Source organism: Dendroctonus ponderosae, unplaced genomic scaffold (assembly GCF_020466585.1).
Source record: "Dendroctonus ponderosae isolate FM_Combo_2020 unplaced genomic scaffold, Dpon_F_20191213v2 Dpon_F_20191213_3, whole genome shotgun sequence".
Lineage (NCBI taxonomy): Eukaryota > Metazoa > Arthropoda > Insecta > Coleoptera > Curculionidae > Dendroctonus > Dendroctonus ponderosae.
The window spans coordinates 14,941,956-14,966,496 of record NW_026018508.1 but is presented as its reverse complement, the minus strand read 5'-3'; the positions used below and the strand labels follow the sequence as shown (position 1 = coordinate 14,966,496).

At 42.1% G+C, this 24,541-nt stretch overlaps 9 protein-coding genes across 21 annotated transcripts in view; 5 read left to right on the top strand and 4 right to left on the bottom strand.

The window, feature by feature from the left end:
* The first annotated feature begins 16 nt into the window (after positions 1-16).
* On the top strand, positions 17-4,455 carry LOC109538654 (cullin-3). 2 transcript variants are annotated; one of them, XM_019906006.2, is made up of 12 exons: positions 17-514; positions 1,009-1,206; positions 1,409-1,594; positions 1,649-1,852; positions 1,904-2,083; positions 2,142-2,519; positions 2,575-2,745; positions 2,799-2,906; positions 2,969-3,093; positions 3,161-3,430; positions 3,488-3,692; positions 3,759-4,455. In XM_019906006.2, exons 1-12 carry the CDS (start codon positions 455-457, stop codon positions 3,981-3,983), a joined length of 2,310 nt encoding a protein of 769 aa, XP_019761565.1. In that variant the 5' UTR covers positions 17-454; the 3' UTR covers positions 3,984-4,455. The 2 variants fall into 2 exon arrangements, with proteins under 2 accessions (XP_019761565.1, XP_019761564.1); XM_019906005.2 differs by lacking the exon at positions 17-514 and adding an exon at positions 741-941.
* Positions 4,456-4,708: 253 nt separating this feature from the next.
* Positions 4,709-10,101, top strand: LOC109538604 (E3 ubiquitin-protein ligase Su(dx)). Its single transcript, XM_019905915.2, has 12 exons — positions 4,709-5,187; positions 6,095-6,356; positions 6,734-6,948; positions 7,000-7,179; positions 7,241-7,382; positions 7,440-7,621; positions 7,679-7,839; positions 7,895-8,007; positions 8,070-8,204; positions 8,263-8,785; positions 8,845-9,156; positions 9,341-10,101. Exons 1-12 carry the CDS (start codon positions 5,124-5,126, stop codon positions 9,608-9,610), a joined length of 2,559 nt encoding a protein of 852 aa, XP_019761474.1. The 5' UTR covers positions 4,709-5,123; the 3' UTR covers positions 9,611-10,101.
* On the bottom strand, positions 9,876-11,219 carry LOC109538609. 2 transcript variants are annotated; one of them, XR_002172054.2, is made up of 6 exons: positions 11,023-11,219; positions 10,817-10,968; positions 10,612-10,762; positions 10,413-10,554; positions 10,139-10,360; positions 9,876-10,078 (listed from the first exon to the last, which is right to left on the bottom strand). XR_002172054.2 is itself a non-coding variant. In XM_019905922.2 (5 exons), exons 1-5 carry the CDS (start codon positions 11,076-11,078, stop codon positions 10,244-10,246), a joined length of 618 nt encoding a protein of 205 aa, XP_019761481.2. In that variant the 5' UTR covers positions 11,079-11,219; the 3' UTR covers positions 9,876-10,243. The 2 variants fall into 2 exon arrangements, 1 of the variants encoding a protein (XP_019761481.2); XM_019905922.2 differs by having other exon boundaries at positions 9,876-10,360.
* Positions 11,220-11,258: 39 nt separating this feature from the next.
* On the top strand, positions 11,259-12,975 carry LOC109538606 (RNA-binding protein NOB1). Its single transcript, XM_019905919.2, has 3 exons — positions 11,259-11,530; positions 11,589-12,651; positions 12,712-12,975. The coding sequence occupies exons 1-3, from the start codon at positions 11,453-11,455 to the stop codon at positions 12,834-12,836; spliced, it is 1,266 nt and encodes a 421-aa protein (XP_019761478.1). The 5' UTR covers positions 11,259-11,452; the 3' UTR covers positions 12,837-12,975.
* A 189-nt stretch (positions 12,976-13,164) lies between these two features.
* LOC109538605 (ribonuclease P protein subunit p40) lies at positions 13,165-17,016 on the bottom strand. Of its 2 annotated transcripts, XM_019905917.2 has the most exons (5): positions 16,717-17,016; positions 16,508-16,652; positions 16,014-16,178; positions 13,429-13,879; positions 13,165-13,376 (listed from the first exon to the last, which is right to left on the bottom strand). In XM_019905917.2, the coding sequence occupies exons 1-5, from the start codon at positions 16,831-16,833 to the stop codon at positions 13,187-13,189; spliced, it is 1,068 nt and encodes a 355-aa protein (XP_019761476.2). In that variant the 5' UTR covers positions 16,834-17,016; the 3' UTR covers positions 13,165-13,186. The 2 variants fall into 2 exon arrangements, with proteins under 2 accessions (XP_019761476.2, XP_019761475.1); XM_019905916.2 differs by lacking the exons at positions 13,165-13,376; positions 13,429-13,879; positions 16,717-17,016 and adding an exon at positions 14,008-15,766.
* On the top strand, positions 17,009-18,470 carry LOC109538607 (transcription termination factor, mitochondrial). Its single transcript, XM_019905920.2, has 4 exons — positions 17,009-17,637; positions 17,693-17,789; positions 17,840-17,990; positions 18,049-18,470. Exons 1-4 carry the CDS (start codon positions 17,158-17,160, stop codon positions 18,428-18,430), a joined length of 1,110 nt encoding a protein of 369 aa, XP_019761479.2. The 5' UTR covers positions 17,009-17,157; the 3' UTR covers positions 18,431-18,470.
* LOC109538608 (ATP synthase mitochondrial F1 complex assembly factor 2) lies at positions 18,413-19,527 on the bottom strand. The gene is made up of 5 exons (XM_019905921.2): positions 19,436-19,527; positions 19,183-19,376; positions 19,017-19,127; positions 18,781-18,961; positions 18,413-18,722 (listed from the first exon to the last, which is right to left on the bottom strand). Exons 1-5 carry the CDS (start codon positions 19,494-19,496, stop codon positions 18,472-18,474), a joined length of 798 nt encoding a protein of 265 aa, XP_019761480.1. The 5' UTR covers positions 19,497-19,527; the 3' UTR covers positions 18,413-18,471.
* A 2-nt stretch (positions 19,528-19,529) lies between these two features.
* On the top strand, positions 19,530-21,651 carry LOC109538610 (probable 28S ribosomal protein S25, mitochondrial). Of its 2 annotated transcripts, XM_019905924.2 has the most exons (4): positions 19,530-19,813; positions 21,027-21,133; positions 21,188-21,275; positions 21,331-21,651. In XM_019905924.2, exons 1-4 carry the CDS (start codon positions 19,677-19,679, stop codon positions 21,503-21,505), a joined length of 507 nt encoding a protein of 168 aa, XP_019761483.1. In that variant the 5' UTR covers positions 19,530-19,676; the 3' UTR covers positions 21,506-21,651. The 2 variants fall into 2 exon arrangements, with proteins under 2 accessions (XP_019761483.1, XP_019761482.1); XM_019905923.2 differs by having other exon boundaries at positions 21,027-21,275.
* LOC109538602 (serine/threonine-protein kinase mig-15) overlaps positions 21,594-24,541 on the bottom strand; it is a 13,149-nt gene continuing 10,201 nt past the window's right edge. For 8 of the 9 annotated variants that reach the window (XM_048665258.1, XM_048665259.1, XM_048665261.1 and 5 more), the window contains 5 exons: positions 23,953-24,184; positions 23,680-23,900; positions 23,312-23,629; positions 23,118-23,252; positions 21,594-23,064 (listed from right to left, as the gene is read on the bottom strand). In XM_048665258.1, the coding sequence (XP_048521215.1) occupies positions 22,816-23,064; positions 23,118-23,252; positions 23,312-23,629; positions 23,680-23,900; positions 23,953-24,184 (1,155 nt within the window). In that variant the 3' untranslated portion in view covers positions 21,594-22,815. The remainder of the gene's footprint in view (positions 23,065-23,117; positions 23,253-23,311; positions 23,630-23,679; positions 23,901-23,952; positions 24,185-24,541) is intronic. The other variant, XM_048665262.1, reaches the window with a different exon arrangement.

Below are 24,541 nucleotides of genomic sequence, written 5' to 3'. Positions count from 1 at the left end.
CAGAAATTAAAACCCTATTTGCCCATATTAAACAAAAACAGCTGAATGCAGAATTGTACTGAGAAGTGAAGTTGTTTTGGACCGTTTTTAACGTCACGACCATTTAGGAAGCACAGAAAATTTCCAGTTCGTTTCCCAGCTGTATTCATTTCAGTTTCAATTTCCGTATTTAGGATTTGTGTGTCTATGTGCATATTTCAAAGCCAACTAGTGAAAGTTGCAACCTGAGAAAACGTCACCCTTGTCAGAGAAAAATGTCCGTCAAAGTAAAAAAACAAGGCAATCATTGTTGCTAATGAACAATATTTAGTATTACGTGTGTTTATATTTAGTCGCCTAATATGAATATTGGCAGTGGCTGCTTGCAATCAGTTCGGTGTGGGAAATGATGGCAATCTAGTTTGGATGGTAATTGGCAAAAGGAGCTCAACAAATCGAGAATCAATTTGCAACTATGTCAACTATGAAGAGCGGCGTAAAAAAGGAAGGCAAAATGAGGATCCGTGCCTTTCCCGTAAGTATTTCACCGTTATCTCAAAATGCCCATGCGGATCCATGGCCAAACACTAGCCGATGTATCAAATTTCAATCAGTCACGTTCTCACTTGAGCATGTGCTTTTATGCCTGGTCCAAAGGGTTTTAGCCCTCAAAGGGCATGTAACATCGCTCAAAAACAACCCTTCACTTCCTGTTACTCAGGTGGAAATCAACCAGGCTGTCAACTGAGTAAACCCCACGAATCTGTCAGTATTCTGACAAAAAAAACTGGCAAAAAATTATTGTTCAACATTTTACTTATTTACCATTTTTTTACAAAATCTTTTACAAACAAAGCCTGCAAAAGTATCTCCCGACCTACCAATGTTTAATGTATAATTCGATTTTTACAATGAGTGGCTATTCAGACTATTCTACAAAATGGGACCCTCCAGGTGACAATGTAATCCCCATATTACACCCACATTCGCTTCCCAAACCGTTTATTCACCACAATTGCTTTCCTTTAGATGACTATGGATGAGAAATATGTCGAAAGCATATGGGCATTGTTAAAGAATGCCATTCAGGAGATCCAGAAGAAAAACAACTCTGGTCTGAGCTTTGAGGAACTGTATAGAAATGCATACACAATGGTGCTGCACAAGCATGGCGAAAGGCTTTATACAGGACTAAAGGAAGTAGTTACACATCATTTAGAATTCAAGGTAAATTTTCATTATTTGTCTTGTATGTTGTGAGGTGAGGGATTTGATGCGTAAAATAATGAGCGTTTGCCACACATTACGGGAAAACAACCCATTACTCAAAAGGGTTCAATTGGCAAATATTCAACTGCTTTGATCGATGATACCTATGCAAAGTCCATTCTCAACTGCAATTCACACAAACATTTAAAATTCTTTCCAGGTCAGAGAGGATGTTCTGAAGTCATTGCACAACAACTTCCTAATGACTCTCAATCAAGCCTGGAACGACCATCAGACTTCCATGGTGATGATTCGCGATATTTTAATGTACATGGATCGGGTCTACGTCCAACAAAACGACGTTGACAACGTATATAATTTAGGTTTAATTATATTCCGTGATCAGGTGAGACGAAAAACCCATCCAAATTGTTCGTCGATTCAGCGAGTTCCCTTGCAGGTGGTTCGACATGGCTGTATTCGCGATCATCTAAGGGAAACTTTGTTGGAAATGGTGATGCGAGAGCGGCGAGGTGAAAAAGTTGATCGAATTTCCATAAAAAACGCCTGCCAAATGTTAATGGTGCTGGGCATTAATTCCAGAACGGTTTACGAAGAAGACTTCGAACGTCCGTTTTTACAACAGTCCGCAGAGTTTTATAAGGTGCGCGAGCGGTGGTTTAATCGTCAGTTGCCCCTTATAAGCGTTTTACAGGTGGAAAGCCAAAAGTTTTTGGGCGAAAACAGCGCTTCGGTCTACATTAAGAAAGTAGAGGCGCGGATAAATGAGGAATCAGACCGAGCCAAACATTATCTAGACGAATCCACCGAATCTCGGATTGTAGAAGTAGTTGAAGAGGAACTTATTAAGAAGCATATGAAAACTATTGTAGAGGTACTTTTTGCATATTCAAAGCCATACTGCTTCCAAAATACCTTCTATGTGGTTCTAGATGGAAAACTCAGGTGTAGTGCACATGTTGAAACATCAGAAAACCGAAGATCTGGCCTGCATGTATAAAATATTTGGCAGAGTTAGTGACGGCCTTAAAACAATGGCAGATTGCGTTAGTCACTATCTAAGAGAACAGGGCAAAGCGTTGGTACAAGAGGAAGAACACCAGCCGGGAACCAATGCGATCACCTTCGTACAATCCTTGCTGGATCTCAAAGATGGCTTCGACCATTTCCTGAACAATTCTTTTAATAAAGACAAGATCTTTAAGCAGATGATCGCGTCAGACTTCGAACACTTTTTGAACCTGAATCCCAAGTCGCCCGAATATTTATCGCTATTCATTGACGACAAACTGAAGAAAGGTGTTAAAGGGGTAAGCAGTTCGAGTTAATCTGATTGGTAAGAGATACTAATGTGGGGGTTTCTAGATGTCTGAGCAAGACATCGAGCTAGTCTTGGACAAATCAATGGTGCTGTTCCGCTTTCTGCAGGAAAAAGACGTGTTTGAGAGATATTATAAGCAACATCTAGCCAAGCGACTTCTACTAAATAAATCGGTCAGCGATGATTGGGAGAAGAATATGATTTCTAAACTGAAGGTAGTACTAGTGTTCAGTGATTAGTATTTATGCACAAAGTTTATGTGTTTTAGACGGAATGTGGCTGTCAGTTTACCTCAAAATTAGAGGGCATGTTCAAGGATATGACCGTTTCAAATACGATTATGGAGGAATTCAAGGAGCACGTTGTGAAAACCGACGTAACTAACATTAACTCCTATTTCGGGCTAAAATAGTTTTTCCCTAATTGTTGAATTTGCAGGCTCTCTTAGGCGGAGTCGATTTATTCATGAGAGTTTTGACGACCGGATTTTGGCCAACTCAAAGTGCTACCCCCAAGTGTCATATTCCTGCAACGCCCCTGCTGGCTTTTCAATGTTTCCGAAGGTATGCAAAACGGCTTTGGATGGATGGTTGGTTGGTTGGGAGATTTTACAACAATTATTAATTCCAGGTTCTACTTGGCGAAACACAGCGGCCGGCAGTTGACTCTTCAGCCCCAGCTTGGAAACGCCGACCTCAATGCAGTGTTTTACGGGCCTCGAAAGGAAGAATCCGAAGGGGCATGTTCTTCGTCCACTAGTTTAGTGGGAAGTTCCCGAGGGGGACCGCGGAAGCACATTATCCAAGTATCTACCTATCAGATGGTGGTTCTTATGCTGTTCAACAATCACGATAAACTTAGTTATGAAGAAATTCTCAACGAGTCTGATATTCCAGAAAGGTACCACTTAGTAGGTTGCCATAGTTTAGCAGAGTTTTATTGTGGTCTTTTTTTCAGAGATCTCATTAGGGCTTTACAGTCACTGGCGATGGGCAAAGCCACCCAACGCATTTTGATAAAAACTCCTAAAACGAAGGAAATCGAGTCTTCGCACGAGTTCCAAGTGAACGACTCCTTCACTTCGAAACTGCACCGAGTGAAAATCCAAACGGTAGCTGCCAAAGGGGAGAGCGAACCCGAGAGAAGGGAGACTCGCAACAAGGTAAGGATGAGTACAAAAGTACAATAAGAGGATGTTTGCTTAAAACGGTTGCTTGCTTGCTTGCAGGTGGATGAAGATCGTAAGCATGAAATTGAAGCAGCGATTGTTCGTATTATGAAGTCCCGGAAACGGATGCCTCACAACATTCTGGTTACTGAAGTAACCGACCAGTTGCGTAGTCGATTCTTACCATCTCCGGTAATTATTAAGAAGCGTATCGAAGGACTAATCGAACGGGAATATTTGGCGCGTACTCCGGAAGACCGCAAAGTTTATACATACGTTGCCTAAGTTAGTTTCACAACACTTTAATTGAATTGTATGCTCGTGCAATTAATACAACATTTCGTGGTTTTTGCAGTGTGCGTCATTCGTTCGTTCTCCGTGATCCCGATGCGCGAAAGTTGAAGTTCGGAGTTTTTGTTAGGAGAATATGTAAATTTAGTGATCTTTTAAACACTGTACAAATTGATAAGGATTTGCGATGTAAGGAGCCAACATTGATCCGTTGCCTTAATCGTTTCCACTATTTTTTAAAATCTGTTCCACAATTTATCTGCAACAGATCTGTATTTATTACTTTACAGTTGTAAATTAGGATATAGACGTTTAAATCAAAGCAAAAATTTAACCATGACCACATTATGTGGCGGAGAAAAAAACAAATAATTTTAATAGATTTGATGCCTTTTGAGTTGTGGGGTTAATTATGGAAATTATGAAATTTGATCAAACTGTGGTTAATAAAGTGCTTTGCGCCAGATATCTTTTGTACTAATTAAGATTAAGTTTTCTTTGGAAACCGACAGCTTTTGTAAGTTAGTTGCTACTTTTTAAATGATAAATTTAAAAATCTGGTATTTTTTTATCATGCTAAAAATATTATTTATGGAAATTGGAATAAAAACAATTCTGAAATAAAGAAGAAACAGCAAAATTGTTTGAATTACCACACCCAAATTTGCTCTCGAAACGAACGTTTGTGTATCGGCTGGTGTGGCAACCCGGCTTATGCTCAGTGCTTTGACGTATTTGCCAATTTGAGTGAAGTAGCTGGTGCTAAAATGGTGGAATGACTAAAGTAAATTAAAATTATTGTTTTTCCGCGTTTCTCTCCGAGTCATCAGTGCGGATTTCCGATATTGATAAAATCGAAACAATCGCCCAATTCCAGTGAACAGGCTTCGCAAATGGCAACCACCTAATGAAAGACATCCACTTCCGATTATCATTTGGAGTCCATTATTTAGTACTTTGCAGATAAGATTTAAGGAACATACTGGAGTGTGTGATTAAGTGAAATTCAATCGGCAATAATTAGCATGTAACGTTCGTCAGGGCCGCGTTAGTCTGTAGAATGCAGCTTCTGGGTAAACCCATCGAGTAGCTCATTGGTACAAAGCACAGTTTCTAGTTTAAAGTTTCGCTGCAATGGAGCAACTTCTTATTCCGCCAGCCAACTCAGGGGCGGGCCTTCATCAGATCAGCGTTACAGGTAAGTGGGCAATGCTTGTGCAACTCATTATTCCCCAATGTTCAGACAGGTGCTAATTTTTTGCGTTGTTAAACTCATCGATAGTTGGGAATACCCTGATAACATCTCGACCTGTAATTATTATGGGTTTAATCTGCCTGACTACTACTCGTCATCAGGCTTGCTCTATTCCATCTAAACACAGTGAATTCATGTGCAATAGAATGCCTGCATCTTGGGTTCTTCAACTGCTTTTCCATCACTCGCTCAACACTTTTCCGAGAATCTATTGAGAGGTGCCTGAATATGAATTGCAGTGAATTTGATGAAATTTTATTTTTTATATCGAAAACTGAGCTTCCCCTATCGAAAAAGGTGATTCCCAATAAAAGCTAAGGTAATATTTTCAAGGCCCGATTGTTTCACTAGTTGGTATTCACCCTTTTTTCTCGAGTGAATGATTTGATGCGAAGTAAGCCGGTGTGGATGTTGTCAAATATTCATAAAGAATGCATTGGGCGGTTCAATTCTATCAATCCTCGTGAGAAAACTTTTTGCAAATTGACCCATTCTCAAGTATGATAATGACAAAAATTGCGACTCAAAAATAGTGTTTTCCAAACGAAAAGATGGTTCGTCTCAAACGGTAAATTTATCACCTGAACGGAAAATTCAAAGCCTTTGCTAAGCTGTGAAGTGAAACGATCTCCAGATTTCCCTCTAGGAGGGCCACAGAAGGATTTTTGTGTTTGCAAAGGAAAAATAAAGCATCAATAACTGTAGCTTATCAACTACGTATTCTTACAATCTCGTTTTATATCAAATGTTATCAATAATTAATTGAGTGGTGCTCAATGTCGGCTTTAAAATTCGGAGTCTAATCAAGAAAAACCGCAGATATAATTGTAAATAAACGTTTTGTTTTTAGTGGATTCTGCTCACATCCAATCATCATCCTTGCTGAAACCGAGCCCCTATGTGGAGATAACGGTTGATGATGAACAGTCGCGCAAAACCGAAACGTTCAAAAATACCACCCAACCGAAATGGAACGAAACATTCAATCTGCTTGTCAACATCCACTCCAAAGTGCATTTCGCTGTTCTAGACAAAAACAACTTTCGCAAAGACACCGTAGTGGGAGAAAAGACGGTGGATTTGCAACATTTGCTGCTTCATTCAGAGGGCCGGTAAGTGTGTACATGAAACAAAACGCAGTTATTCTACAGATAATCCGCCTATTTGTAACTGGGCTTACGTGAAGTGTCTTTATCATTAATGCTGAGATCAGATGGATTTATGGTTCCCAAGGATCATTTTTAACTCATCGATGTTCAAGATAAATAGGAAAACAGACAAAACCAATTGAATGGCTTGGTCTTTTGGCCATTGCTGCTTTTCGGGTAATTAGACCCTTGAAGCGAACCAGCTCTGAAGACGCTAGCCATGCGTGCCAGCGAAACGTTACGACCAAGCACCTAAATTTACACAAAAAGCATCAATTTTCCAAGGAAGCCAACTGTTTTCCCGTTAACTCATAGACTAACATCAATGTCATTGCTTTCAGGGACCGTTTAGACGTAACATTGGACCTAATGAACAACAAGCAATCGGACTCTCCGGTAAAAGTGGGCGAGTTGATGTGCTTATTCACGGGAATGCACATCGAGCTGCCGTCGGCCAATAGCAGAAAGCGGGAAGTCCTGGCAAAGCGCTCCAGCTCCAATTCCATAACAACAGCTCAAGCAAACTCTGAGGCTCACTCCCACACGGTACTTAATGGTATGTTGATGGTGTATTTGCGGTGCTCGCAGTAATCCGGTGTAATTTCAGGGATTCGGATCAAGCCCAAACCGCAGGACATTGAAAACGCCGCCCCAACAACGTCGAACTGTTCGGAACGGCCGAGTCGACCCACTCGGCCCCCACCCGCACCCCCAACACCACAAACGCCCCCAATAGCCCCAGCCAGCCCTTTACAGGGCTCACCTAGCAGCAATAACATCGCAAACGGTGAGTTCAGCCAGCCAGATTATTGGGGGGTTTCTTACGGTCATTTCTACGGGATTTATAGGAAATATTGGACCGCCCGCTTCCGTGCCTTTGGAGTCCCTCGCTCAACAGGACGAGCAAAGGCCGGAGGAGCCTTTGCCACCTGGTTGGGAAATGAGGTTCGATACATACGGCAGACGATACTATGTGGATCACACTACAAGGTACGTGAGCTTTTGGCACGGAAACGTTCACTTGAATGAGTATTTCGCCTCCAAAAGGTCGACGTCCTGGGAGAGGCCGCAACCATTGCCCCAAGGGTGGGAATTGAGGCGAGATCCCCGTGGGAGAGTTTATTATGTCGACCATAACACCAGGACGACGACGTGGCAACGCCCCAACCTGGAGAGGCTGCAGCATTTCCAGCAGTGGCAGGGCCAGAGGCAGAACGTGGTTCAACAAGGTTCGCACTTGGTCTGTTCAAAGCGACTTTAAGACAGTCTGGCTGGTTTTTCCGCAGGCAACCAGCGCTTCCTATACCCGCAATATCAGGCCGGCCCTGCGCCCGGGCCTTCCGCAGCCTCAACAGCTGTTGAGGAGGACGACGGCCTGGGGCCTTTGCCGTCTGGATGGGAGAGGCGAGTGCAGCCGGAAGGGCGCGTCTACTTCGTCAATCACAAGGTACCTGCCTCTAGTGGACGCTAGAAAACTTAGCTTAGAGATTGTCTTCATTTAGAATCGAACTACCCAATGGGAGGACCCACGGACGCAAGGCCAGGAAATTGGGGAGATCGACGAACTGCCACTACCACCTGGTTGGGAAATTCGCTACACTGATGACACCAAGAGGTCAGCCCGATTCTACGGCGTAACATTACTGGAAGGAATTTAAATAAAAATTTACTCCCTAGATACTTTGTGGATCACAACTCCAAGAGCACAACCTTTGATGATCCGAGACCAGGAGCGCCGAAAGGCCCCAAAGGGGCTTACGGAGTCCCCCGAGCTTATGAGCGCTCGTTCAAGTGGAAAATTAGTCAGTTCAGGTGAAGCACCAGCTCAATGGGGCTTGGATGGGCGTTTTACAACAGCGCAAACTTGCAGGTTTTTGTGCCAAAGCAACGCGCTACCCAGTCACATCAAAATTCAAGTGTCCCGACAGACGCTCTTTGAAGATTCGTTCCATACGATAATGAGACTGCCCGCCTACGAACTGAGGCGACGACTCTACATCATGTTCAAAGGAGAGGAGGGTTTGGATTATGGAGGCGTTAGCAGGGAATGGTTCTTCTTGGTGTCGCACGAGGCGCTCAACCCCATGTATTGTCTGTTCGAGTACGCGAACAAAAACAACTACAGTTTGCAGATCAATCCGGCTTCATACGTGAACCCTGAGCACTTGACGTACTTCAAGTTCATCGGACGCTTTATAGCCATGGCTCTGTACCACGGCCGGTTTATCTACTCAGGCTTCACTATGCCCTTTTACAAGCGAATGCTCGGGAAGAAACTGATCATGAAAGACATCGAGAGCATCGATCCGGAGTTCTACAACTCCCTGGTCTGGATCAAGGAGAACAACATTGACGAGTTTGGGCTCGAGTTGTACTTTAGCGTGGACTTTGAGGCGAGTTTGCAATGGCATGTAATGGGAGCTGTGAACTTTAACAGTGTTTTTTTCATCAGGTGTTGGGGCAAGTGGTGCATCATGAACTGCAGAAAAACGGGGACGCGGAACGCGTCACCGAAGAGAACAAGGAGGAGTATTTGACCTTAATGACCAACTGGCGTATGACCAGAGGCATTGAGCAACAAACGCAGGCTTTTCTCGACGGGTTCAACGAAGTGGTGCCCATCGAATGGCTGAAATACTTCGACGAGAGGGAGCTGGAACTTTTGCTTTGCGGTATGCAGGAAATCGACGTGGAAGATTGGCAAAGACACACGATTTACCGGCACTACACCAGAAACAGCAAACCAGTCACGTGGTTTTGGCAAGTGAGTATTGCAATTTACATTTATTTTGTTTTCCTGCAGGTAAAGACCTGAATGTCTCACTCAACCAGGCCCTTGTTTACACAAGAATAATTCCTGAACTGAACATCCCAACAAAGCAAATTGCGATAATCCTTGTTATGATGAGAGTAATTTCTTAGCGCTAATTGCATGCTTTTGTTTTCAGTTCGTCAAGCAGTCCGACAATGAAAAACGAGCAAGACTTCTTCAGTTTGTGACGGGAACGTGCCGTGTTCCGGTTGGAGGATTTGCCGAATTGATGGGCTCCAACGGCCCACAACGGTTTTGCATTGAAAAAGTGGGCAAAGACTCGTGGTTGCCCCGATCGCACACTTGCTTTAACAGGTTAGACTTGCCACCGTACAAAAGCTACGACCAATTAGTAGAAAAGCTCACCTACGCTATCGAGGAAACCGATACATTCGGCCAAGAGTAAAAAATGGGTTGGCGCTTATGTTCTGTACCTGAATATTAACTAAAAAAATGCTTGCTGACACACTTAATTTTGGATTTGATAAATAGTGGGAGTCAACGTGGCCTCAGATTCGATTTGTCGCTTTAGGACTACGTCCTAATTTTAAGCTTTGAGAGCAGCCTTTTTAGGCAAATTCAGGTATTTGCAAACTAATCTCTTTAAATCTGGTGAAATTGCTTGTAAATATTTGAAAATTTGGCAGTCTACAGGAATTAAATGTATTGTATTATATAAATATTATTATTGTTCGTCGATGTTAACAGTAAATTATATTCACATTCCAAACCTATATTTACAAGGCCTATATTAAAACCAAAGTTGTCAACCTGGTAGATTGAAAAATTTGTTTTATAAATAAACTATTATCACTAGATGTGTGTAGAAATGTAAATAGTGACTCTAGAAGTATTATATATGTAAATATAAGCTCTGTAAATAAAAATTAAATAATACACGTTATTTATCAATAACATTGCTCTTTTAACTTACGTGCAATACACACATGAGATGCAAACGCTCTTCTAGTCTAGCTTGATTTATTCAAAAAGGGACTTAAAAAGAATTGTTCCATGCCTGTCCTCTTCAGGTCCATTATTAATGATCCATGTACTGCCTCCTGATAGTCGTATACTCTTTGTCGTCGATTATCTTAGTTACAGTGGTTTCCTTATTTCCCTCACTATCGATTACAATTTTTTGGAGTTTGTAGGACTAAACCAAAGAGAGATTGTTAAGCTGATTCTTACAAACTCTTCGTACTTACGCCATCCGGGCTTAGAACAGTCCGGACTTCGACGGATTTCTTGAAGGTTCCTGAAGACCTCCCGAATGGGTTCCCACCTGCAAAGCCAGTCTCCCTTTCGTCTGGTTTATTGAATAGTGCATCCAGCTCAGTTAAGTTCAACCTGGCGTTTTAAAGCGTCTCATTCAAGGATTCCTTTGGTGTCGTTTCTACTACCTACTTCCCATCAAGGTCCTTGTCTGCTTTGCCTGAGTTAGAAGGATACTCATAGCTCGGACTCTCATAGTCTGTATTCAGGAAACTATCCCTGGAATTTGGAGAAAATCCTTCCTCTTGATAAGGATCATCCCCATGGAACTTTTCCAGGGCACCTTCAGGCAAATGCATGTTAGGATATAATGTGCATATGGGAATTACTATCTTACCGAAAAGGTGGCCAAAGTTCAGCATCCCAAAGCTTGTGGCGAGCATGTCCATCTGCTGCTCTAAGTAGCGATGCATCTCTAACGGATCGGTGAAAATGTTAAAGTTTCTTCCATTCTCCGGGGGTTTAATAGAGGTGTTTTCTTGGTCAAAGCTAAAAGAAAATTCTTTGCTGAAAAGGCTTCTTTGTCCAAAGCTCGTTTCTCACTTAGGAGAGTTGTAAGGCTGGGGCGGCAATCCAAAGAGTTTTCGGAAAAGATCCATTTTTTCCTAGTGAATTTTGCGTAATAAATGGGTTGTGATGTTCGTTTCAAATTTGGACTTTGACAAGATTTCTGTCAGTCAGTACCGTCGGCTACAGAGAAAAAAGTGCAAGTCTGACAAGTTTCAACCATAGATAAAGACAAGTTCCAAACATCAACTGTGACTCGACCCACAGATTATCAAACTATCGACCACAGAACACCTCTGGACTCGACAACAAGTAATTTGACGTTTCGCAGCGCCACCATCGGTAGTTGAACTCACGAATAGTCTATAACCTCATTTATTCTTTGCACTTTGCTTCAATAATAACAACGTGTTAGGGAGAAAATATTAAAATATCGTCGATTTATGTGAGTGACTAACTGCAAACAATGTCTAGTACCGGTAGCAAACAGGTGGAAGTCCTAGTGGTGGACACAACGGCGTTTATCCAAAATGCGCCCCTTCAGGTAAGTGTTTGGATGCCCAGGAGCCAGTTGCTTACTGAAAAGGGGCCTTATTTTGCAGCAAATCGCAGACAAAATGGTTACATGCCAAGAAGTCGTTGACGAAATCCGAAATAAACGCCAGTTGAGGCGGCTAGTCGTGCTTCCATATGATCTGGAGATCAAACACGTTTTTCCCGAAAATGTGCAATTAATTACAGAGTTTTCGAAGAAAACCGGCGATTATCCGAGTTTATCGCTCACTGACATCAAGGTGATGGCCCTGACTTACCAGCTGGAGAAGGAGAAAGTCGGCACTGCCCATTTGAGAACGGAGCCAGTTCAGGATAGACCCATTGTAAACACTGAAAAACCCGCCGATGAAATCCATCCGGACATCACGGGGTTCTTCCTGCCTGGCAGCCAAAACCCGCATAATGCTGAAACAGATGAATCAGCCCAGGAAATCGACCCAATTCAAGCGGAAAAAGACATGGCAATTGAGCTTCAAGAATTCAGCGCGAAATTTGAGAAACTCAACTGCAATGATGATGATCTAAAAGTGGAAGAAGACATTCTAGTGCCTGTGAAAGACGAGTCGTGTTCCGAGGAAGAACAGTCTTCCAGTGAGTCGCAGGAGGACGAAGATGAAGAGGTTGGCTGGATCACCCCTGCGAACATAGCGATCGCTAAGAAGCAAGTGAATTCCCAACTGATGGAGGAAAAACACGTGCAGGTTGCCTGCATGACCACTGACTTTGCGATGCAGAACGTCCTACGGCAGATAAACCTGAATGTCTCCGCACTGGACGGCCGGATAATCAAGCAATTGAGAACTTACATCTTCAGATGTTACTCGTGCTTCAAAACCACCAGCATAATGACAAAGAAGTTTTGCCCAAAATGCGGCAACAGCACGCTAAAACGGGTGGGCGCATCTCTGGACGAAAACGGCAAAATGCAGATCCACATCAACTCAAGAAGACCATTGACTGGTCGTGGGAAAAAGTTCAGTCTGCCTAGAATCCAAGGAGGCAAACATCCGAATAATCCCATTTTAGTCGAAGACCAGCCCATGCCGGATAATAGACCGACTCGACTAGCTAGAATGAAATGTAATCCACTGGATGATGACTACACTGCAGGTGCGTTGTGACTGATACGATTTAAATAACCAGAAGAACTCATGTTTTATTTAACTGCAGGTTATTCCCCCTTTATTATGCGCGATGTCTACTCAAAGTCAGCTCAGTTGGGGATAAGGCCTGGCGTCGAGTTCAAACAGTGGATGAAGAGGAACCCGAACGAGTCCCGAAGGAAACGCAAATGATTTTTTCACAGTAATTAAAATATTTGTTTTTCATCTCTTGATGGGGATTGAGAGATTTTTGTAAAAAAGTTCCAATAGTTACATTGCAAGGCAAAGTTTGACCTTTAAAAATTAATACAAATTAATTTACCTGCAAAAACCACGCGACTGTTCTCAGCTTTCCATGCTTTAAAACCGTCGTGAAACTCCGGCAACGATAATGAAAATTAATTCAAATCAGTATGTCAATAGCTTGCTCCAAACTGGCCAATTTTCGCTGTGATAGAGCGTTGTTACACCGTATGCTGCATATTAAGAAAAACCTCCTGATTGTGGAAAGTTAACTAGATTCCGATTCAAACCCCATTTATTCATTTATATTGCTTAGCACAGCGCCTAAACTTACAGAACCAGCAGTGGGACTTTTTGAAAATGCAAATATTTCCATTATCGCCATTCGTATAGTAGCTCTGCTCCTCCTTGGCCTCAATCACTGGCGCATCTGAAAACCCTTGGACGTAGACGGCCGACCATAATTTATCCTGATTCTGGTTGAATTCCCTAAAAACGCCCCAAAACAGTCTAGCAAGTGATCCTGATTTAAACCACCCACCTGACGTAGTCAATCAGCTTCATAATCTGATGGGAGTGGAAGAAGCCTCTCCACTGTAACGTTCTGACTTGTCCGAGTGCCACGTTGGGTTCAGGCGTTGTGTATTGATTAGCATAAGCGTTGAGGTCTTCAGAAAAATGCCCGTCTAAACACACCATGCCCAGCCATTCAACGAAATCCACCACATCGCTTTCTTCAACTGTAGCTTCATCTAAAGTGGGTGTGTTCACTGAGTACACTATGTGGGATTGGAACTTCGGCGCGCATAGCTTCACTTTGTAGCCGATATCGAAGAAGAACTTTGCTACTGAAGATGGACACACGGATTCTTCATGCGCTTCCCAGTTGATAATCACGTTGAATTTCTCGAGAGATTGCAAGGCAGCTCTGGTTCTCTTATAGAATGGTTTCTCTGGCACGAGCTTGGGATCGGTCAGATCGATGGTCACAACTGGAAAAAGGTCCATTAGATCAGTCACAAACCTCCCAACAAAACAATTTACCTTGCGCTTGGTGGCTCCTGCAGTTTGGACCAGATGTCGGTAAAGGTAGCTTTGTTTTGAGGGAGTTGATTGAAAGTTTTGAAAATATATACATTTATTGTTCTGCTTTAACTTAAGCAATCGAAAACGCATACAACCACACAAACGAGGTACAAGAATATAGTTGAGTTTTTGCTTCCCACCAATTTCCCAGTTAAAACTAAACGATTAAAACAAAAAAAACCATGCAAAATGATCTAAATTTTCCAACTCAGCTAGCAACTGGAAAAAGACAGAGTGGGGCTGATATCCAAATCAAAGTTGCTGGACTTGATCTGATGTCTAAAGCTATTCAGTTCTTCAATGGAAATACCCTGCCAACTCTCCAGCTCCGAAAGCACCTTCAGACTAGTACAACTGGCCAACAGCAGTTCAACCGTTCTCATGTTCATGTCGCTACTATAAAGCACCCTGAGCTCCTCTAAGTGCTTCATCGGGTTGATCCGCAGAATGTTCACCATACTCGAGTGAGTGATTCCCGATGAAGAGCCCAAATGGATGTACCGAATGTTAACGGCATGAGACAGGATGAATTCCAAATAGCTCGTGCTGCTATCTACCACCCAAAAAATGCGCTCTAAATTGTAAAACGGGTGGGCTTGTAAAGGCTCCAGAATTCGGTTGTTTGCTACCAAGGCCGATCGCAGATCACAATTGTAAAAAACCAGACTTTTCAGTTTCGGGCAGTAGTTGCCTATCACGCCTAGAACGTTGAAGTCCATTTCTTCCACGTGCTCCAAGTGGATGTGAGTGAAGTTGCGCCCGGCAATTTCCAGGAGCTGCTTCAAGGAGTCTCCATAAAAAGCGCATGAGAGCAGCTTGAGTTCCCTCAAGCGGACTAGAGAGACCAGCACCGACAAATCCGCCACTTGCATGTCGTGGAACAGCGAAATGTATTCCACTTTGGGGAACATTTCCACCAGCAGTCGCAGACTTTCCGTAGACAAGTCCCTAGTCTGTATGTTCCTCAGCTCGAAAGGTCCACAGTTGATTTCACTTTGGTAGATGTAGACGATGATGTGACGGAATTCATCACACTTGCCGATATTTTGCAGCCTCGGCAGGCCGCTGATTAGCTTGGCAAGCCCCGATACCGAAACAGACGTTCGATGCAACTGCAGCTCTTTCAGCTGCTTACAATTAAGTAGGCACGGTATGCTGCGGTCGGTTACACAACCAGATGATGTTACATCGATGCTCTGAATGAAGGGGCAGTTTTCTGAGACGGTTTGAATCACCAGGTCGCTACAGTCGAAGCACAGACAAATCGAGCGCAGATTTCTCATAATTCTGATGCCATCCAGAATGTATTTGTCGAACTCGGATGTGCGCCAACCTCCAGTGCAGGAGCCGAGGTTCAGCACCTCCAAGCCGCTCATCTTGCCCAAGTTCTTATATAGCACATATCTCATAATCTTAGGCCATCGGGAGAAGTCAATGTTTCTCAATCGATGATTGAGCACTACCTCAGTCAAACTAACCAGGACGTTCATTTCCGTTAAGAAGTGCGACATCGAATAGTTGTAGTAGCAAGTTTTCCGCTTTTTCTCTATCAAAACCTTTACAGCTTCCAACACCTCCACAGCCATTGTTTCATGCAAATAATAAGGAACGTATGCGACCAGTGTTTCATTTAATCTGTCGATGCTTCTCTGAAGACTGCCCATAATCTTCTCAGGATCTTTACTATGTCGGAATTTCGATATTATGGTTGGCGTCATATGGACTACCAGAGATCCAACACTTTTTAGCGACAGGGTTTTCAAAGAGCGAACATCTCTGAACTTGGGCATTGTCTGAAACAGATTATCGTTCAGCCATAGATGGGTGGTTTTAGGCGTGTTTCATTCTAGTGCTCAAGGGTTTTATCACCAGTTTGGTACTTTTTCCAGCAACCTTTTATGGCATTAATTTTGGAAACTTTCCTAACACAAGATCGAGGCGGATATACAAAATACTCTATATCTTCTAGCTATGCCCCTAAAGTCTTTTACATTTAGACTGCCCTGCTGTTCCCTAACTAACATATGTTGTTTTACTTACTGTATCTGTCTTTGTTCCTTTTGGTAAAATGGGATACTTTACCGTCCAGACCAAACCTCTGATAAGAGTCTTTTGTGAGCGACAAAATCAAACTGCCGGTCGGTGTAATAGCACAGCAATTATCACAATCAATTCGAGTTCCGATGCTTAATAGGATCAATTTTCCTGGAAATAAAAGGAAAAAATCAGGTAATGCGACGAGCAACATTGGCAATTGAATTGAATTGACGACACATTGTAGCTGAAGCGAACAGAGATAAGAAAAAACAGCCATAAGAATGAAGCATCAGCTCTAGGCAAGCCCAAATCAGCCATTTAGGATTAAGTCGAGGAAAGGAACAGCTCACGCAAAGGGCACACGCTGCAATTCGAGTTTCACCAGCCAAGAACCTTTCCAGCATATCCCAGCTTTTAAGGATTTGTAGGCAAGTCTTTGAATGCTAGTCCAGTCTACATAAGCTAGCGCCTGTGATGAAACGATTTAGAAAACTCACCCTTTTTAATAAAATTCTGTCGAAACTTTGAGCCCAACAAAGCAGCCAGATTCAAGTCCAAGATCTTGTAATACTCGCAGTCATTGACCAGCACGTTAGCGAACTGATCGGGTAGTTTGAAAGAATCTGGCAAAACTACCGATACCTGAAAATCCAAAACACATACATCACAGAAAATACAACATAAACACCTATAAATAGCCACCTACCAAGTGGTTGAAATGGAACTTTTCAACCTGCTTCAATGAGAGCTGAGCAGCCCCGATTCTCTGCACGTTGAAGGATGGTTGCGGCTCAGAAAATGACCACACTTCGGGATTTTGCATTCTATACCAAGTCCACTTTCAATTATCACATGTAATTAGACTGAACGGCCGTTTCAACATGCATTTTTCCAAATAATCACTGCGAGATAAGCCTTTTACGTTGCAAAACTACTAACCAACCTCAACAATCAGCTGTTGACATATTATGATCACTTCTTCTCTACATTCTGTAGCTATGTGGATTAATTATAACCATTATAACCTAGCTATATTCATAGGCTATATTATTAGAACTTGGCCAATGTCACAACAAAAGCAGTATTTATCAGTCTACTCAAGTGCATAAATTCCGTCGAATTTGAATGGAAAAAACACTTAGAAACAATGAATTATTTCCTGACAACATTCAGAAGACTTCTGGTGTTGGAACCATCAACTCCAGCTATTAGCAGGACGGTGACAAAAATCGTTCCGCAGCCGAAAAGTACGGCCAATGCAGCCGAATCGAAAATTTACGAAAAAGCTGTTAGAAGTGAGATGACAACGCTACTGGGCATCAGAGAGATCGATGCCCTAAGACTGCTCACTGCCAACAAGAAACTACTGAGTGCCTCCGATTCGTTGATCGAAGAAAATATCAGCACTTGCCTGAGGCACGGTTTGACTAAAGACATTTTATTGAGGCACCCTTTTTTGCTTTATGAGACCAATTTGGAGGAGAAACTGTCTTCCTTAAAGGAACTGCCACTGGATCTTTCAGTTACTTTAAGTTTCGCCAGAATGGGGACGAAATATTTGCGTAATCTCCAGTTGATGGGCAAGGTTTTAACGGATAGAATCGCAGATATCCAGAGAATGTTCAACGTAAGGCACTAAGTGGAGACACAGGACGGAATTCTCATTCCACATAAATTCGCAGGTGCCTCTGGAACAGGCGTGTCAAGTACTGGCAACTAGACGGTTCCTCTTGTGGAAGCCACTGAGTGAGCTCGAAGAGATTCTGTCGGTGTTTTCAGGTAATGATCTTTAATTTCCCACATAACAAGTGTAACAGTTGCTATTGCAGAGTATCAAATTGAGCGAGAAGAACTCCTGAGGGATTTGTGGGTGTTCAAATACAGTGTCGATCAAATCACAAGCCGCTTAGGGTTTACTAAGCAGCATGGAGTCAAGCTGAAGACTTGGATGATTCGTTGCCCAGAAGATGTTCTCTACAAGTAATAAAGAGCATTTATTTACCTTCTCTCTAGTAGTCGACTGTCTGATTTGTTGCAGACATCTGAAGAGGGAATCGGACAACAGGGACATTCTAGGAGAAAACTCCGTCACGCAATATCTGTCTCAAAAGCTCCATTGTTCTGACATAATGGCAAAGAACATAATCAAAAAACACCCTCAGCTGCAAAATAAAAGCCTACTGAAAATCAATCTGATGATAGATCTGCTGTACAAGTATGGATTTACGCCGATGCACATCTGCCGCGTGCCGAAAGTGCTTCTGCATAGCAGGAAAACCAGCGAAATGAGACTGAAGCAGTTGAAAGCCTTTGGGAAACTGCCGGATAGTTTGTATATCCTGACCAAGAGCCAAAAGCAGTATCTGCAGCACTTAGACAATCTGGTAAAAGAAAACACCAAGTCGCTAACTGCTTTATAGTATACGTTCAAGCTTTAAATAAAAGCCCTGTACATTTGGAGCTACGGTTTGTTCTTCTCCTGCACTTTCATTGATTGAGAGTTGAAGTAGACGAACAGAACCACAGCAGCCAGTCGGGATTGAAGATCTTGTTGGTTTAAGTCATGGGCCCACTCCACTCTGCCCCACCTGCCGCACTGGTATTCTTCCTCGAGCCTTGACAACAAAACGGCCTTTTCTGGAGTCAGAAATCGGTCGATTGCTGCCAATGTGAGTATCACAGATTTCAAAGTATCTACCCCATAGAGGAAGCCTGAAATTACAGCCCCTGTAGCTGTTTTAGAACTTTGAGACAGTAATGACTCCATTACCGTTAACAGATGCAAAGTTATACGACATTAAGTGCCTAATTAAGGTGGTTTTATCCTCTTCGCTAACGGGCGAAACGTCCATTTGGACGGACTTTTTTAATTTCACGTTAAATCTCTTGTTGAACCATTCGATCACTGGGTCCCATTCAGTGATTTGAAACTTCATCAAGTCCTCATCCTCCTGCAGATTTTTTTAAGTAATAAGTCAAAGGAAAACTATCTGGAAAAACACTCACATTTGCCTGATATAGGACTGTATCCGTGTCCAAACAATTGACTATGTAATTCACTATGTCCAACTTGGTGAGATTATTCGGGTTATCCAGGACAGTATTGCATAATGTCGTCTGGAAATTGTGGGTTTTACTTAGAATGGCAGGATTCTCGGGGCGTTTCACTTACAATGTGCATTTTGCTTTGGACTATCTTGCCCTTTTGAGAGTTCCACTCTGTGGCCACTGCCAGGGCTAAGGGCTCACTGTCGACCAAAAAAAGGCTTCCTTTCGGGGTTTTTAACTTCCTTTGGTCCAACGTGATTTCAAACTTGCCATCGCTTTTCAGGATGCTGCTTTTTTTGTAGAATCGACTTGGAGTGGCTGCAGGCAACGACTTTGATCAATGACAAAATGCTGCATACTTACAGGCTGAGTTTTACCGTATTTTCTCACTGCTTGCACAACAGCAACATTTAAATTATGTAGTTTCGTGCAAAACATTTTATTTGGCAGGTTATCTAACCCTCAAAACTTGATCTGACAGGCAAACCACAGATTACAAAGTACCTCTGTGATCTGTGAGTATAACCTCTGTTCTGTGAGGCAAACTGACATCCAGTTTTACAATTTTGTGTAATGAAACTGAGCTAGAAAATAGGTTTAAAGTAAAGTGCCAGCAAAATGCCGTTTATGAAAGGACCAGCTCCGATAAGGAGAACCATCAAGTACTTGGAAGCAGGCCGGTTGTGCCTGAAAGATCAACTGAAAATCCTCACAGTGAATTACAATATACATGGGCAGAGCCACCAGGGCGCCAGGTATGAACCTTAATTTCACTTGGTTTAGTTGCACTCACCGGGCTTGCGAATGGTCAGTGTCTTGCATTATATAACTTCGGCTTGTAGTAACTATTTTAATAGGAAATTCCACATCAGGCAATAAAATGAGTAAAAATGAATGTAGCTCGAAAATGCGTTCTAAAACTGCATATTCTCATCGAAGAGAACTAACAAGTTTTAAAGCGGCCCTGTGAGTGCTTGCGAGTGGCACTACCAGAACCTTTTCTTTTACAATGAAAAAAGCACGTTCAAGTACTGATTCCGCTGTAATAAATGTTAAATCAGGTGGATACTTGTAAGGAGCCGGCATGGTTTTGTGTTGTTTTATCAATAATATTATTCGATCAATAAATTGTTTTAATTTCAACGAAACATGTGGAATCAAACACAAGCTTCAAGAATTAAAGCGACCGTCAAGCTTACAACCATTATCGTGTTCGCACATTCAAAAACTTATCACAAATCACTAGAAACCGACTCTTTTTCCACATAAACGACTAAAACGAGCTCGAAAGTGAATCGATAACGTCATTGGTTTCGGGGAAAATAAATGCCAAGCTCAGGTCTGCTTAAACAGGTGCAAACAAACAAAATTAGAAAAAATTACTAGATGGTTCGAAATCGAAACATTTTCACTTATAGAAAATTTTTTTCTTTACTAATGTGATATAAAAGTCTTTCAAATTTTGCAACAGCTATGAGAAAAAAATTGTCAAACTTTGTTATGTCAAGCTTAAATATCCGCAAAAACCACAATGTTAAAAATGTTTTTAAAATTGCCTAATGATGTCTGAAAATCGAAACTTTTCACACTTATAGAACAGACGTTGCCCTACAAAATGCAGTCAGAAGCAAGCATTTCTCTCACTTTTTATGTTACTGAATGAATTTTGCAAAATTGCCCCATAATGACTTCGAATTGAAACTTTTTTCACGTACAGAAGCGACTTTGCCCTAAAAAACGCATCTGACACAGTTTCAGAAGAAATAAATGGTTAATGACTTTGTGTACTTATAAATATAGATAGAGACTTTGCCCTACAAAATGTATCCAAACCTGATCTTATCAACCACACGCAAATTTGAAAAGATCCTGCTGATGACTGAAAATTGCACCATTTTCCGCTTATGACTTTGTCCTACTTAACAAAAGTGTAAAAAACACTATTATTTATATTATGAATTGTTACAGGGAATTTGTGTTCTGGCACCTGCCCCACATTCAATATAAAAACCCCCAAGTGCAAATAGCGACCTTTAAAAATGTGACCCCCAGCCCCTTCATCAGAGCCTTTTACGGTATGTACCAGTTAATTTGCGGTCAAATTATGCTCGAATTGCTGATCTTTTTAGATACCGGAGATCACATGCTGATTGATATTGATGGCCGGTCTAAGGATGAAATCTATGAGCACTTGATCCGAGTAGTTGGAAAGGATCGGTGAGTTTTACCCACTTAGTAGCTGCTGATTGGCACTAAGAGCCTAAACTTGTAGGGAAACTCTGATGGCGGAAAATATTGCAAAGGAAAAGAAGGATAATCCGGCGAACTTCGGAGTAGGGTGCGACAGGCATTGTATTTGCGAAATTCCCGGCCAAATTCCCTGTCCGGGCACTTGCCCGCTTCCTAATCATATGAGAGGGAAATTCAGAAGGGCCAACAAAGATTAGGTTGTTTGTGAGTAAGATCAGTTTTCTGAAAATTGCCACTTTACGCAACAAACGTAGCAGGTTAACGGGGAAAATAATGAACTCACGCTCAAATTGATAATATAACTTTATAATTATCTGAATAATAAAATGATATCCATACAATAGTTAGGTTCTATATTTTAAAAAAATCACACTTATAACATCTCTTTGGAAATAACAGAGAGAAAGAGAGAAAATATACGGGCAACATGCGAGTAAACAAGACGTTGTAGCTGCTATTTCGTTTGTTGTGTTAACTGATAAACATTCATGGATATTATAGACACCTGGCCAAAAAAACGGTAAAACAGTCTTGAATTGCACCAAAATATAAACATATAAGTATACTTTACTAATATAATATAAAATTTCACTAAAATGTATGTTTAGTATAAAATCCTATGACTGATGTCTAAAAATAAAGATAAAAAAGTGTTTTGAGACTATTTGAGAAAAAAATTGTAGTGCTCAATCGGACTTCCTTCAATGTTTTCCCCAACAGTATTCGCTTAATGCTAGAGGAATATTAAGTTGCAATACAAATTTTTATGCAAAAGTGTATATACAAAGTTACCCCCAATCGATTTGAACAATCAAATTGAGATTTATTATACTAATCATTTCAGGATCTATCTACAGTAAAGTGAGCATTCGTCTGTCACTAGATTACTGGTTGGCACCAAACTTAACCACAGTAAATAAATGCAGTGTCCCAATCTAATAAAAATACTTGCGGCAAATATTCGAATTTGTTACTTGATTTGTTTGATTCTTATCGTAATTTTGGATCGTACAAATTGACCTAAGAACTGCCAATGTTGCCCTAAAGGGGGATAAATCACGGAAGTGGAGCTTTTGTACTTTCATTTTGTCTCACTGTAGTGAAAATTTGCAATTTCTTATAGACATTGTTCGCGGCCAGTCGAAAGTTATTCCTGACGATTGAAGGTGATTTTACGTAAAGAACAAGTCATGCATGATTCCGAATGTAAAAACGCAAAAATTTAGTTAGCACCAATACTCTTATCCTAACCCTCAGCGAAAAAACGTCGAAAACTAAGACAACACCTAGAAATGGACGCGTGTGGCAATCAGTCGATTTTTGAGCCCAGCAATTAGAAACTCACATCAACATACACGTCGGTTACATTCGACTAAGACTGATTTGCGGGCACGCCGTCCTGAAGTGCCGATTTATCACCTACATCATCACACGATACGGTAATTGTTCTATGCTCTAGCGGCAGTTCGTAATCACTAATTGTGTCGAGATTATCACTGGTTGCGCGTTACCAGTTCGCCATGCCCGGCTTATTTAACGTCATAAAGTAGATCTGACATGAGGAACCGCTCTTCGCGCTTGAGAAGAACACCTTGTCGTTGCGCTCGCACAGGAATTTGAGCCGTTGCGCCTTTTTGTGCATGAAGACACCGTCCAAGTGGCCCGATTCAACCGAGCGGATTTCTATCGCCTTGTTGCCCCAGCCCATTATTTGCCCAGTGCCGATGTAAGCCACTGATGTCGGCATTTCTCCCCACTGAAACGCATTATAGCGATATCAATGAAGATCGCTATATCTAATATCCTTACCTGTAGCAGCATATTTTTCGAGACTCTCCCATAAGTATTTACATATACACCTTCATTGTCATAGCACAGTAACAGCTGCATTCCATTGCTGTTGGGCAAAGTAACTATGCAATGGGGAGTGATGCCGTTCTGTGCCTGTAACAAGCAAAAAACAGTGTCCAAATATTCGCAGGTCGCAAAGCGATGCAACTTACATGTTTTGGCAAATAAATGTCGTACACACTGGCCGAGTCGAGGTCAACAGCATGGAATCCATCGGAACTGCCGTAAATCACTTTTAACCTTGTGCCCTCTTCAACGGTAAGGTCGACTAAAAGCGGCCGGAAGGTTAGATCACAGAAAGACTTGAAAGCCATAAACTTATGGTAGGGTTTCGGGGCCCACGCGTAGATTTCTATGCTATCTCTAAGCGCTATGACTAAGAACTTTATCCTCTCGTATTTGACTATTTTAAAATGCACAGCTCCTTGCAGGTCGCCGACATTGATCCATCCGTTGCGCCGCTCGACTTGCTAAAATAAACCTTCAAAGAACAGTTTAAACACAGATTTCTGTCGCTTACATCACTGACACCATCGGTCCGCAATATTTTGCTCTTCAGCCAACTGAGGTAGTAAACGCGAACTCGGTTCTTCTTTCCCGATATCGTCACGAGTATGTTTTGCCCTTCCAGCACCTCCATCTGTTGAAACCGGCGCCTGGAAATCAGCTGGTAAACCTTCCCCTGTCCGCTTCTGTCCAGCAGCATCAGTCCATGCTCAGTGCCGATCAGTAAATTAACACCTAAAAATCCCCCTTCATACTTTCCATATTCCATAACAATGCTTGCACTCACCCCAAAGCGCGGCGCAAAGAATTTCGCTATTGAATCGCTTCTTGTATTTTCTGATCTCGGGCGTGTCTGAAGAAATGTCGTGCGATGTGGGCGTCACATTAACGTTCACATGAGATTCCCTTCGGGATGGCTGCGAGCTGGCCCCAAAGCCAAAAGCCAAAAACGAGCGCTGCTTCTGTTGCAATGCCAAAGCATTAGCGTGCAAAAAGGGGCTCGAGTGTTCGGGACGATACTGTAACGTTAAGAGTTCGTTTGTGGATGACCGCTCGACTTTCCCTCCAACCACAACATGCTAATTTCATGCGCTCTGGCAAAAAGTTCTTTGGTTGATCGCGGACTACTTACAACAGCACCCATGCTTCAAACCAGCTACACATACAAAAATCCCACGTTTCGAAGACTGTTTACTAAAAATATATGAATTGCTAATGGATTGATCCTACAATGAAGGTGCATTTTTCGTGGCAATCTTCCAAAGGCTTTTGGTTGTTTTCGGGTCGCGTATTTTTATTAATAAATTGTCAGGTGTTTTTGCCAGAGTGTTGCGAACGTTCCTGTTTCGACTACATACACGCATTTATTTTAAGTA